Source organism: Macrobrachium rosenbergii, chromosome 2 (assembly GCF_040412425.1).
Source record: "Macrobrachium rosenbergii isolate ZJJX-2024 chromosome 2, ASM4041242v1, whole genome shotgun sequence".
In the NCBI taxonomy this organism is placed as follows: Eukaryota; Metazoa; Arthropoda; class Malacostraca; order Decapoda; family Palaemonidae; genus Macrobrachium; species Macrobrachium rosenbergii.
This window is the reverse complement of record NC_089742.1, coordinates 35,653,013-35,668,012: the sequence shown is the minus strand read 5'-3', so window position 1 is coordinate 35,668,012 and position 15,000 is coordinate 35,653,013. Positions and strand designations below refer to the sequence as shown.

The 15,000-nt window shown below is 34.3% G+C and overlaps 1 protein-coding gene across 1 annotated transcript in view; it reads left to right on the top strand.

The window, feature by feature from the left end:
• LOC136842794 (transient-receptor-potential-like protein) overlaps nucleotides 1–15,000 on the top strand; it is a 236,741-nt gene that overhangs the window by 166,108 nt on the left and 55,633 nt on the right. Inside the window, exons 3-4 of the mRNA XM_067110640.1 lie at nucleotides 1,805–1,911; nucleotides 9,326–9,434. Of these exons, the coding sequence (XP_066966741.1) occupies nucleotides 1,805–1,911; nucleotides 9,326–9,434 (216 nt within the window). The remainder of the gene's footprint in view (nucleotides 1–1,804; nucleotides 1,912–9,325; nucleotides 9,435–15,000) is intronic.

The window sequence follows — 15,000 nt, the reverse complement described above, 5'->3', positions numbered from 1 at the left end:
CTAGGAAAAAAAGAGTAGTTACTATCACATTCTCTCCATAACCCTGCGGGCAATACTTAAGGTTCTTTGTGGTGTGCCTTCGGCCCCTAGCTGCAACCTCTTTCGTTCCTTATACTGTACCTCCTCCTTTCATATTCTCTTTCTTCCATCTTACTTTCTACCCTCTCGTCACAATTGATTCATAGTGCAACTGCGAGGTTTTCCTCCTGCTACACCTTTCAACCTTTTATTGTCGATTTCCGTTTCGGCGTCGAATGACGTCACAGGTTCCAGTGCCTGGCCTTTGTCCAAAATTCTGTATTCAATTCAATTCAATTCTCTTTACAATACCAGCCCTTTGTTGGCCGAGTCGGTTGAGCTTCAGACTATCGCACGATGGGCCGGAGTTCAATTACCGCGGCCGGCTGATGAAGAGTTAGAGGAATTTATTTCTATGATAGAAATTCATTTCGCCATAAATGGTTCCGGATTGCACAATAAGCTGTAGGTCCCGCTGCTAACCACTGGTTCTTGCCACGTCAAATAAGTCTAATCCTTCGCTTAGCTCCTAGAGAGCTGTTAATCAGCTCAGTGGTCTGGTAAAACTAAGGGATACATAACTTTTTTACAACAAAAGTCATGAAGAGGTCGTGTTTCAAAATCTATCAACACCGCGCTGCTGTTTCATACATCAGCGTGAAAGGATCATCAGGAATGTGTTGACGCCTGCCCACTTGCAATAAACTTTTTGGGGTGCGGGGGGACTACATGTATAAAATGCCGCTTAACTGTATACACATCGCCTCTGGTCTTCAATTCCTTTTAGACCAGAGTCAACTCGGCTTTTATCTAATCTTAATTTTCCAGTAGTTTTCTTTCTCCTTTCGCTGTCTTGAATTTTCTTGTGTCGTAATTGACATTTTACATTATTCCCTCTATTTTTGAACTCTTAATGTTCTTAACATTTCATTCCTATTTCCTTCTTTAAGCCCTTTCGTATTATTAGTATGCCATGACGGATTTATATATATATATATATATATATATATATATATATATATATATATATATATGTGTGTGTGTGTATATATATATAACCTTTGTACCTTACGGAAGTGACTCCCACCACAGTCGACTAACCAATAGCTGCCTAATTTTTTTTGTTTAGCGCAACAGAGGTGCAATAAATAATTTTAGGAAACGGGCCAAGTTGTATCCCCTGCGTGGGATTGAACTCTGGTGTCGCACTTGCTGAGACACGGAGGTATAAGGACAATTATTTACTTCCATATTTTCTTTTAATTTTTTTGTTATGAACGCTTTCATTGTTAACATATTTAATCATCCCTTCAAATAAACTGTTTTCCTAACTTTGCAAATTCTCTAATGCAGTTATCCTCAAACTGGGTGCCGTGGCATCCTGGGGTGCCACAGACAGTGCCTTGGGGTACCGCAAGATTGTCAGTGAATTTTGTCTTGGCTAGATCATTTCAATGAGTATTTATATAAAAAAAAGTTTGCCGAAGTCTTCATATAATTATTATCAGTGTGTCTACTCTAATTCTGTTGATCTAATTCTTCTAATATGCCTTTGTTTGTTTCATCTCAGCACTTTGTACGGTGTAAAGATTTTGGTTTGAGTATGGATAATAATTTTACTAATTAAATAAGAAGTTAATTCATGCGATATGGTGGGATGGTGAAGAATGGGTGCCACGCTAATGATTACATTAGTTAGGGTGCCACCACTAAAAAAAAGATTGAGAACCACTGCAGTCTAATGGATGGCGAAATCTTATTCTAACGTCATTTCTTCATTCCGCAGGTGACGCCCTTCTCTACGCTATAACAGAGGGCGTTTACAAGATCGTGGAGATGCTGATCAATCATCCCAGCATCACTCCGGAGATGCTGGCCAACGACTGGGTCAAGGTCAGTCTCCAGAGGGTTTCATTCTTCTAGTTTCTTGTTCTTTTTTTTTTTAATCGCAGGGTCAAAATAGCTCGATAAGTTGTCAAGATTTGGGGAGATCTTTGTTCTTTATCGCTTATGCTTAGAGTTTCACAATATTCCTCACTGTCAGTTTGTCAGTTCGGTAGATATGACAGACTACTACTCCACACACACTCACATGCCATATATATATATATATATATATATATATATATATATACATACATACTGATAGATATGACAGATTACCACGCGCACACTTTCATACATATACATACATACTGATAGATATGACAGATATATATATATATACATACATACTGATAGATATGACAGATTACACGCACTTTCACATATACATACATACTTCTCGATAGATATGATTAGATTACCGCGCGCGCACGCCTTACATGCATACATGCATACGCGTGTACAGTGCACGTTAATCTCCGTAACCCCTATACACAAATGAGTTCGGAGAGAGAAAGGCTGAATGAGGAAAACGAAAATAGTTGTTTAAAAGATTTAATTTCATTTCCCTTAACCCCCCAAAAAACTTGAAAGAACACTATGTAAGCAGATTGCCTGTTCAGAATTGTAGGAACAAGATTCGGAATGAGATGAATAGTGTGCTATTAGGAAGGTTGTAATGAAACAGAGATTCAGGGCATAATCTCGAATTGCACGGAATGTAATGTGATGTTCTAGACAAAACTTCTATTATTTCAGATCCGTTTCTCGTTATACTGTAGCATCATTAAGAGAGTAACACTTTTGAGCACGATACTTATACCTATATATATACCTGTAATTACTACACAGATGTGCTGCAGCTTACAACAGCTGTGTGACACATGTACAAGCTAAAGATAAGCTCAGTTTATCAGCATGAACAGTGTTTATAACTCTCAGTGACCACTCAGTCGTACTGAAAAGGATATCTTCAATAACACTGATTTGTGTCTTCCTACAATGGTTACGCCAGTGTGGCATCGGGCACTAACTAGTCAGGCTCTCTGAAAGGGCGGTGAGAACGTTACAGACACACACACACACACACACACTCTTCAACCCGCTCCAGAAGTTGGTGGGAGTGAATACTTTGCATCCGTCAAATTAACCTTTGTATTATTTTGAACTGGTTTAAACAGCCATTATGACACACACACACACACACACACACACACACACACACACACACACACACACACGCACACACACACACTTACCGGCCTTCCATCAAAGAGTTTTCAGTAAGAGAAAATTGTTGAAAATAACAGTAACATCAAGACGAAAATTATATGAGTGAATATTACTTAAAATCATATAAACTGCTAAAATTGTGAGAAATACAGTTCAGTAAAATCTAAGAGATATGGTGACCTTGATTCTGTCTTGTAGAAAAATCCTCATGAATGAATAGCTATTCATATATGCATACCCCTTCCTTAGCCCCACCAGCTGGAAAGGCCACGTTCGCATCGGGACCAAGGCATGTAGTTAAAGACTCATACTGTGTATGCGTGCGCGCATGCATACAAAGTATACTACGATGTTAGGAACACAAACTTCTTACCGGTTTTCAACCAGTATGAGTCCATACATTGTCTGTAATGAATAAATGCGCATCAAAGTGTGATTCCGTCATTTAGACTACGTTGGAGATAAATACTTCATTGAACTCGAATGGAAACTCTCTTGCATTAATTACGACGGTGGAAGTTTAACAATGAACTTCTTCTGTAGTCCTACACTCGAGAAGTTTGGGCGAGAGTTTCTTTTCGTTGTGCATTCGTGAGTGGCGGGACTTGAAAATTTCGTTAAAGACCGTCGGGATGGAGAGAGAGAGAGAGAGAGAGAGAGAGAGAGAGAGAGAGAGAGAGAGAGAGAGAGAGAGAGAGAAGGATAATAAGTGGAGGAGAGAAAGAAATGGGTAATGCATAAAACAAAGTAAGATAGACTGATAGGTAAAAGAAGCAAGAGAGAGGGAGAGAGAAGGATAATAAATGGAGGAGAGAGAGAAATGGGTAATGCATAAAATAAATTAAGATAGATTGATAGGTAAAAGAAGGAAGAGAGAGAGAGAGAGAGAGAGAGAGAGAATGGTAGTGCAGGGAGATATGACAGACTACTACCCGCACACCTACATATATATATATATACATACATACTGATAGATTTTGAGGAAATCAAAGGAGAAAGAGAGAGAGAGAGAGAGAGAGAGAGAGAGAGAGAGAGAGAGAGAGAGAGAGAGAGAGAGAGAAGATGATAGTACATGAAATATTCAGAGCAAAGCTTTAGTTAGATGAAATCAAAGGAGAGAGAGAGAGAGAGAGAGAGAGAGAGAGAGAGAGAGAGAGAGAGAGAGAGAGAATGAAGGCACAGTCAGTAAGAGTCAAAGGAGAGAGAGAAAGAGAGAGAGAGAGAGATATGATGTTTCGAAGAGACCACATTACTTATCAAATTAACTCTCGGTAAACAAGTTACGCAATTAGTTTATACAATATTCTGCCCTCCCCCCCCCAAAAAAAGAAACCCTTATTTATTTGTCTTTCATTTATGATAATCCTTAAATATGTCAGTTACCCTCTGTTATGGCAGGGATATTTATGAATTTAAAACTTGGTAATCAATAGTTGAGTCACACTAATATTCACGATCTTTTAAAATGATTACATTGCAGATTTGCCTTCGTCATGAATAGATAATCTATCAATCACGACGTAGAGGGGAAAATACAGAGAAATACATAGCGTTTCAACACGAACCTGTATTTCCTGTATCACAGAGAAATACTGAAATCTTGTTGCTTAAATTTGCAGAGAAATACAGAGACTGAGGGCAATCATGTGATATTTAAGTTGCATAAGAATACACAACACTTTTTACACTAACCAGTATTACGTAGATTACAGGAAAACGAGTGAACGCAGTTATGTAATGTTTAAGTTACAGAAAAGTACAGAACACTTTTTATACTATCCATTATGACTTAGATTACAGGAAAACGATTGAACGCAGTTATGTAATGTTTAAGTTACAGAAAAGTACAGAACACTTTTTATGCTATCCAGTATGAATTTGATTATAGGAGATTGGAGTGAAAGCAATCATGTGATATTCAAGTTACAGAGAAGTACAGAATACATCTTACACTATCCGATATGACTTGGATTACAGGAAAACAGTTGAACACAATCCTGTAATATGCAAATTACAGAAAATACAGAACACTCAGTAGGCTATTCATTGTAACTTAGATAACAAGAAAGCTAATGAACACAGTCCTGTAATATTCACGGTACAGAAAAGTACAGAAAACATCTTACACTATCCAGTACGACTCAGATTACAGGAAAAAGACTGAACAAGTTACAGAAAAGTACCGAAAGCATTTTACACTATCCAGCATGACTCAGATTACAGGAAAACGACTGAACAAGTTACAGAAAAGTACCGAAAACATCTTACACTATCCAGCATGACTCAGATTACAGGAAAACGACTGAACAAGTTACAGAAAAGTACCGAAAACATCTTACACTATCCAGCATGACTCAGATTACAGGAAAACGACTGAACAAGTTACAGAAAAGTACCGAAAACATCTTACACTATCCAGCAGGACTCAGATTACAGGAAAACGACTGAACATGTTACAGAAAAGTACAGAAAGCATTTTACACTATACAGCAAGACTCAAATTACAGGAAAACGACTGAACAAGTTACAGAAAAGTACCGAAAGCACCTTACACTATCCAGTACGACCCAGATTACAGGAAAACGACTGAACAAGTTACAGAAAAGTACAGAACACATATTACGCTTCCCAGTATGGCATAGATTACAGGGGTGAAAAACACACACACGCACACACACGCGACAAAAACAGCCTAACACAACCGTGTGCCATTTAAAATACGGCCATGCATTAGGAAACGGTTTTCCAAATGTCAATCAAAGGCCTTAACGAAGTGCAGGCCTTTGATTGGTGTGATTGACAGCCAAGACATCCTCCACAGCTGTCCGCATTTCCTATTCAATCGCTTTAATAGGTTTCCCCCAAAATGTCGATCTTGCCGGTAGATCTGGTCCCATGGAAATGGTTTTCTATTTGCTCCGATTTCTTTCTTTTCCTGAAGGTGACTTGATCAGAGTATATCGATTTTCTGGAGTTAGCTGCCAATTATTGTTATTATTATTATTATTATTATTATTATTATTATTATTATTACTAGCAGTAGTAGTAGTATTCAGATTATTAAACAGGGGCTGCCAACTATTATGATTATTATTATTATTACTATTAACGTCGGGTACCCACTGACTTTCTTATTATTATTATTATTATTATTATTATTATTATTATTATTAGTAGTAGTAGTAGTAGTAGTAGTAGTAGCAGTAGTAGTAGTAGTAGTAGTATCCAGATTATTAAACAGGGGCTGCCAATTATTATGATTATTGTTATTATTACTATTAACGTCGGCTACCTACTGACTTCCTTATTATTATTATTATTATTATTATTATTATTATTATTATTATTATTATTATTATTAGTAGTAGTAGTAGTAGTAGTAGTAGTAGTAGTAGTAGTAGTAGTATCCAGATTATTAAACAGGGCTGCCCATTATTATTATTATTATAGTTATTATTATTACTATTAACGTCGGCTACCCACTGACTTCATTATTATTATTATTATTATTATTATTATTATTATTATTATTATTATTATTATTAATTGGTACTCACAAATACAGCAACTGGTTCTGCCCCCTCTTCATATACAGATATACAGATTCTTCCTTTCCCGACATTTCCTTCCTCTTTTCTCTCTGTTTTTCATACATGGATGACTACTTAATCCCAAAATATATTAATAAAAATAAAAAGAAATTATTTTATAACCTTAACTTTTTGATTTTCATCTTTTTTATTTTTCCGTAGTGTTAATATATTTTAATTTCGGAACAAATGTCAATAAATGCCTAAGAAATGCTATGAACGAATACATTGACATTTTAAATAAATAAAATTTTGATTACATTTATGTAGTTAGAACTGGCAATGTAATAGTCTTTGTTTTTAGAAATATCAAATTTTGGTACCCAATATTTTTTTCTCATCATCGTCTGAGCTTGCTTTTCATTATCCTTTTTTTTTTTATCTTATTGTCATTATTGTCCTTTTTTTTATCTCCTCATGGCATTATCAACCATTTTTTATCTTCTAATCGTCATTATCTTACCTTTTTTAATTACCCTTTTTTTTTATCTTATTGTCATTATTGTCCTTTTTTTATCTTCTCATTGTCATTGTCTTCCATTTTTTATCTTCTAATCGTCATTATCTTCCCTTTTTTGAATTACCCTTTTTTATCTTATTGTCATTATTGTCCTTTTTTTATCTTCTCATTGTCATTGTCTTCCATTTTTTATCTTCTCATTGTCATTATCTTCCCTTTTTTAATCTTCCCATTCGACTCGCCTAGATTTCTAACTCGCTTATCACTGTCCACCAACACGCTGCATCTTTGTCCCTGGCCACAATCATAGCAAACGATCTTGAAATCTCTACAATTCTTCCAGAAGCAAATAGTAAGAAAGGTTGATGAGTGCCAACCCTGTAGACTCATAGTTTACTCTCTCTCTCTCTCTCTCTCTCTCTCTCTCTCTCTCTCTCTCTCTCTCTCTCTCTCTCTCTCTCTCTCTCTCTGACAATTCTTCGATTTTATCCTGATACATAGACTTAGATAGATTCCAACATGTGGATATCTCGCAAGGCAGTGGATATTAAATCAAGCACGGATTGAAATCTAGTCGTAGACATTTCAAGATTTGTATGCTGTCTTGTGCACTGCTCTGTCTGCTAATTATTCCCTTACAATTGTAAATTGAATAATAAAAAGTGCATTTACTAAGGTACCAACTGGTAGGGTCGGGTGGTAGTGAATAGTCGAGGTGATTGTTTTAAATAAAAAAAATGGTTTATCATTGCTAATATGATTTTTTAAATAAATTCGTAAATACTTCACTTCTTAGTCTAATGGACATTTTTGCATGAGGCATTTTAACCTTTTCTCTAAAACCTTTTGATTATCGAGAATGATACATTTAGGTGGGCTTTTCCCATGATAGAATTTAAAGATTTTAAGAATATTCTATGGTTTTTCACTTCCAATATCCTATAACACACTTATACCATCATTTTTTTATTCCAATAAGCATGTGGTGTTCCCCGGTTTAAACATCCAGTAAATAAACATCAAATGCTGTGATTAGCTGTGTTAACTAAAGGGTTTTAATTGCTCTAATGTATATATATTTTTTGCTACAAAGCTGTTACCAGTTATTACAAAACTAAAGTGCCCATTATAGATCTCTCTACAAATATATGTTGATTTTGTATTCACTGAATAACTTTCAAGTGTCATACAGTGTCATTTCAGTTACTGACCTTTTTGTAGTCATGCATTTTTTATATAAACAACAGTTCAGAAGCATTCTTAGGAATGGAAGAGAAATCCATTAATTATTTTTATATTGAATTTTTTTTTAAAGAGTGACCAACTTTATTCTCGGTAAATTGACCCCTCCCGGTTTCTCCACAGCAAATATTTTACGGTGTATTTCCATTAATTAGTTTGTTTTGCCTCTTTTCCCAAGCAACTCACAGCATTCCATTAAATTCCAGAGAACTAGTTTGCTCGTAATCCAAAATTTTAATGAATTTTATTATCCTTCATCGGTGTAATTATGATTTTTGGGGGGTATTTTTAGTTCCCAAAATCATTTTCCAAACTCATTATTTTGATCCCACTCTAATTTCGACTGATTTTTTGTCATATTAACGTTGTTTTTTTATGTATTTTTTATGAAAAGAGAAATTGATCAGTGGTTAAAGAGACCTGTATCTGATCTAACCTATATATGAGCAAATTAGTATTCTTATCCCCTATTTTGTGTGGTTTGTAAGTAAACGAGGTTTTTATGAAAATTAATTTAATCTCTAATGGGTGACATTTAATATTTTTATTTTTATGGAAATGAATAAGTTTATTAGTGCTAAATAATCAATATTAAATACTAAATAAATAAATTCACTTCCACTAAATAATCAGTATTCACTTAAACGATATTGTGGTACAGTACAAATCGATGACTTGTGATGTATTCGAGGACATAATTCCATAAATGGTGTTTTCGTTATCTTTCATTGCATATGCAATATCAAACCTCGCCCAAAAAATAAAATCCCCGACGAGAATTGACCCCTTCAACAATGGTAGAAGTTTTTATACTTGTTTATTTATAAAACCAAAAAAAACAAAAGCTGAACTCGTTTCTCATCTCCATGTTTCTCTTCTACCTTTTCTTCTTCTTCAGGTTCGAGCAGGAGGGGAGGAGAGTAGTGACTTCGACCCCAACATTTCTCCCATAATCTTAGCTGCTCACTGCAACCAGTTCGAAATTCTCCAACTCTTCCTCTCGAGAGGTGAGTGTTCTCGACCGCATTCTGAAGCATATCTTGATTTCTAAAAGTGTGTGTGATGATTTTTGTGTTATTTTTTTAACAAATGGCATTTTCATAATTTTTGGTCGAATGCATATTCTTTATATTCTCTCTGTTCCTGAGTATTCCCAGTTGCCCGTAAGGCGACATCGCACTAGCACGTTTTCCGGCAGCGTTTGGCATCGTAGCGCTAATTTGGTACCAAGTAGCAAATATCTTTTTTCATAGTTGCGTACAATGAAAGCTGCTTACGTTCCCTATAGTAATTAAAATCAAGAGAGAACTTAGTTAAATTAATCTCCGTCACCAGTTTAGGCAGCTTTGTGACGCTAGTTCATGAGAATAAATCAATCAGCTATTGTCTACCTGGTCTAAAGTTTGACACAAGGTGCTAAAAGATGCTACGGAGCGTGCTTGTGTGACAGCACCGCCTTTAGTGTGCTGAAATAATCATTCTTTTCTACTCTACGTTTTCAGTAGGTTTCCTCTATAGTATTTTCAGTATTTGCCAATATTTCAATTCTACTTTCATACGCTTTGATATGCTGAGTTATTTATTCTTTTCAGAACTGAGCTTCTACTTTTCTTTAGCGTATAATGGGTTTTAGTATGCATGAGTCTTATTCGGCATTTTCTGTTCGTATCTCGATTGAGTAACTATATTGGTCATATATATTATATTTGCCAAGGCCATGCTTTAGAGTGCGGAAATAACTTTGGTTATCATTTGCAGTTTTCATTTATTTATATTATACTCATAAATCATCTCTAAGTAACGGGTACAAGGGCGTTTTTTTTTATTTATTTCATTTTATTTTGCCGCGTGGATGTAGATAAAGTTTTATCATGATCTTTTTTTAACAAATGGCATTTTCATAATTTTTTGGTCGAATGCTTATTCTATATATGTATGTATATATATATATATATATATATATATATATATATATATATATATATATATATATATATATATATATATATATATATATATATATACATTCTTAATCACATCAGGATCGAACCCAGGTCTCTCAATTGAAAGACATGGGCGCTGCCCACTAAGCCATACAAGTCATAAAAGAAATTGGAACCTGAGTGCCCCTGCACACAAGGAATGACTTGGCAAGCTAACTGCTTGCATACCAGCATATATATGTGTTTGTGTGTTTGTACTTATGTATAGATATGCATATATATATATATATATATATATATATATATATATATATATATATATATATATATATATATATATTTATATATATATATATTCATTCTTATATCATCCTCTTCCACGAAGGAACATCTTAATAACATTCCACTGATTTGGTTCTTAACGAAAGATAATTTAAAGTGAAAAGTAGGAATCGGTACCAAGAACAAAAATGTGAAATATTTTTACTCGGAGTCTTGGGGGGGGAAAAACCAAAGGGATGTCTCGCAGGATGTATCGTAAATTTGTCCTTCCTTTGACAGTCCTTTTCTCCCGGAGCCTTTCATTGTCTCTTTGTTAGGATTGCTTGTTAAAACTCTCAGTTTCCGAAGTGAAAAGATGGCCTTTCTATATAGGACAGACAGACCTTTTGACAGAAGAAATGGAGTGTTTTTCCGTTCACGTACACAACTGTGCCTCTCTCTCTCTCTCTCTCTCTCTCTCTCTCTCTCTCTCTCGTATACTGTAAATATACCATATATATATATATATATATATATATATATATATATATATATATATATATATATATATAATATATATATGTGTGTGTGTGTGTGTGTGTGTGTGTGTATATGTGTGTATATATATATAATTTGTTTGTTTAACTACTTACTTACGTAAGTAAATTTTTATGGATATACTTTAAAACTGGATAAAATTTCTTATTCAAATGATGACATAATGCTGACCACTAAATTTTGCCAAATAATTCTGTAAGCCTTATTAATCTAAAACTTAGCGACAGCAAAAAAAAAATCCAGCGAAAGCACGGATGTGAAAAAATTAAAAAAACAAAAAAGTATTTTTTAGCCCATTCAAAAGGAAGTTCAGTGATTAGAGGATTCCCACAGGATCTCTGAAAGTACGGGAATTCCTTCCATTAATCCTTTTCTCGTTAATCTCGTCTACCAGAATCTGGAATGGGTTGTGAGAAGGACGGTGTGTTCTGTACCGTTTCTATTCTTTTATAAATTTGTGCAAATTTGTATGCTGGAACCCCAGTTATTATTATTATTATTATTATTATTATTATTATTATTATTATTATTATTATTATTATTATTATTATTATTATTATTATTATTTGTCTTCTTCGCTATCTTATGAACGTGGCTTGGGAAAATATCATTATTATTATTATTATTATTATTATTATTATTATTATTATTATTATTATTATTATTATTATTATTATTATTTGTGTAATGAAAATCCACAATTATATAGTAAACTATATTACTGTGTAAAACATACAAGCAAAGACTTTCGAACACCTGAACGGTGCTCTTCATCAGTGTTATTATTATTATTATTATTATTATTATTATTATTATTATTATTATTATTATTATTATTATTATTAAGAAGGACGTAGACCCTTTTTAAACCAGAGCTATTAAATAGGATGGCTGCATTATTTGAGTTAATTTTATACTGGGTCTTCCCAATTTTCATTAGAATTATTTTCTCTCCTACACTAATATTGGACATTGATTGGCCAATGTTCCTACTTCGGTAAAGAGAAATATACTTCAGCTTATTTACAGGACAGCAGTCTTGATTCTCTATACGAGAGTAGGTAGTGAAATGCGGGGTACAATCCCGTAGAGTTTACAGAAGGTGCCCGGTAGGTGGATTCCGGAGCTGCACTCAAGAAATTCATTTTTGAGTTTCCTCTTATCGTCGACTTAACGATGAGCCAGCAAGTCATTCTCTTGATGGGTGAGACGGTTCTGGAGACAAGGGATGTGGGTGGAGGTATATATAAGTATATAAAATTTAACTCGAATAATGCAGCCATCCTATTTAACAAGACTTATTGTGATTACTATTATTATTAGAAGGAAGACCCTATTCGAGGCAAGTTTTGTTGAATAAAATGGCTGCATTTTGCGAATTGATTTTATGCTGAGTTTTCTTAATTCTTCTAATAATTCGCTTTCCCTGCGCATCAATATTAGTCAATAATTGGCCAATGTTCATATTTCGATGGATAAAACAGCGTATTTCTTACAGCAGAAATTCTTTATTTAAACCATTACTGCAGGTTACTGAAACCTGGGATGTAAATCCGTATCTTTTCCTGATGATAATGTCGGTGGTATTTCTTCTTTTTTTCTTTTTCTGAAGTCAGAAAAAGGAAAACTACAAATACCACCGACAATACCATCAGAAAAATCTACGGGCATATATCCCAGGTTTCACTAACCTGCTGTAGTGGTTTAAATAAAGATTATTATTATTATTATTATTATTATTATTATTATTATTATTATTATTATTATTATTATTATTATTATTATTATTATAAGGTGCCTTAAAGGTTTAAATTATTCATCATACTTATATTCAGGTAATCCATACTTAGACACCTAAGGGTAACACATTGGCCGTAGAAATAGGGAATTAATAAAATATACGTATTATTAAGAATGATGCTGTTTCACCATTTTGTTATGTTGTGGTCATTACTCTGTATTTTACCTTAAGGTTTTCTTTCAATATTTTTCAACTACGATTGAAATGTTTTAAAATGTTTTAACTCCAGAACAGGGCCATCCAGTTATCCCTTCACAAACCCAAACATCCACTACGGTGTTTTTATAGAATTCGAGTTTTCACTGTAACTTCTGTATGTAAAAAGACTTCACCAATCTAAAACATGATTACTGATAAGATGACAGCCCAGATCAATGAACAACAAGACTATTTAAAAGTTGGCTACACGTTGTGTTTTATGCAACTGGAAATATTTCACGGGTAGGCTACTTAACAGAGAGAGAGAGAGAGAGAAGCACGACCGTCTCGTCATAAGGTTCACTGACCTGATTTATCTGCTAGTTTGTAACTGTGTTTGAGATTCATAGTGTACATTTCCGTCCTCGTGCTATATAAAGGGAAAACAAACTAGCTGAACAAATACGTGGTAGACACTGTTATAAATTGTGAACACAGTATCAGAACTGCTATCTTGTGTTTATAAAGGAATAAATGAAATCATCTGTACGAGATTTTAAAATATTCGTATCATACTGGCTTTTGAAGGAAGGAAAGCTTATAGGACAAGAGAACATTAACCACAACGCAAGTGATGCTGAAACATTCCAGTTTTGAAATTGCTAAATTGTGTTTTTAAAGGATCGATATATATATATATATATATATATATATATATATATATATATATATATTATGTATATATATGAATCTAAAAAATGACCATATACCTTTTGCATTTTGAAGGGGATGTGGCCAGAGGGACACAGCCTTACTATATCGGAGAGTCTCCAGGGATGAGGTTGCTACCCTCACGGCCTTTTTCTTGACCCCAACAAGCATCGATGCCAATTTACAGCCGAGTGGATTGTTGTGTAATGTAGGGTGCTGATATATGTATATTTTCCTTAAAAAGAATATAAACTATTGTGCTTTTGGGATTTTTCGTAAATATGCGAAATGGCTAGGCAGTTACCGCCAAACTCCGTCAAAAGAATATGAGCATGATAAAGAGGTGATAGCGAAGGACCTCAGTCTATCGATCGGCAGATATATCATCAAATGGACGTGCCATTGATTGCCCCATTGAAAGGGCATAGTTGATTCTGTCCTCTCCATCTTATCTCTATGCATTGATTAGAATCGTAAGCGTCTCTCCCTCGGCGTCAAAGTAGATTAGCCCCATTGCCAGAGCTCATTAGGACTCAGTTTCCCCCCGCGATTTCGGGTCGCGGCCTGCGCCCCTTCTACCCACGCCTGCTTCCTGATGATGGGGGGGTGGGTTCACTCATGGGCGAAGAGAGGAAATTTTGGTGAATGGAATCGAGTTGACGTTTTGATGGACGCAGTTGAATGCGAAGGGAATTTGTTGTTTATGGCATGACGCCGTCGGGTCGTTTTAATGGGTGTTCGCTGGATGTTGACGTTGCTCCGTGTTTGGAAATTGGATGACATTCTTTTATGGTGGTTTTCTTTCTTTTATTTATACTGTAGTTTGTGTGTGTGTGTGTGTGTTTGTGTTTGTTTGTTTCTTTGTTAGGTCTTCATTTTCTTCTCGCTTTATTGTTGCAGGAGCTGTTTGCGAGTTGTAGCTCACTTGATCGTTAACGCATAATGTTTTGTTTGTGTATGTATGTACACACACACACACACACACAACACACATATATATATATATATATATATATATATATATATATATATATATATATATATATATATATATATGTATATATATATATATATATATATATATATATATATATATATATATATATATATATATATATATATATCTATATACATGTATGTAATATATATATATATATATAT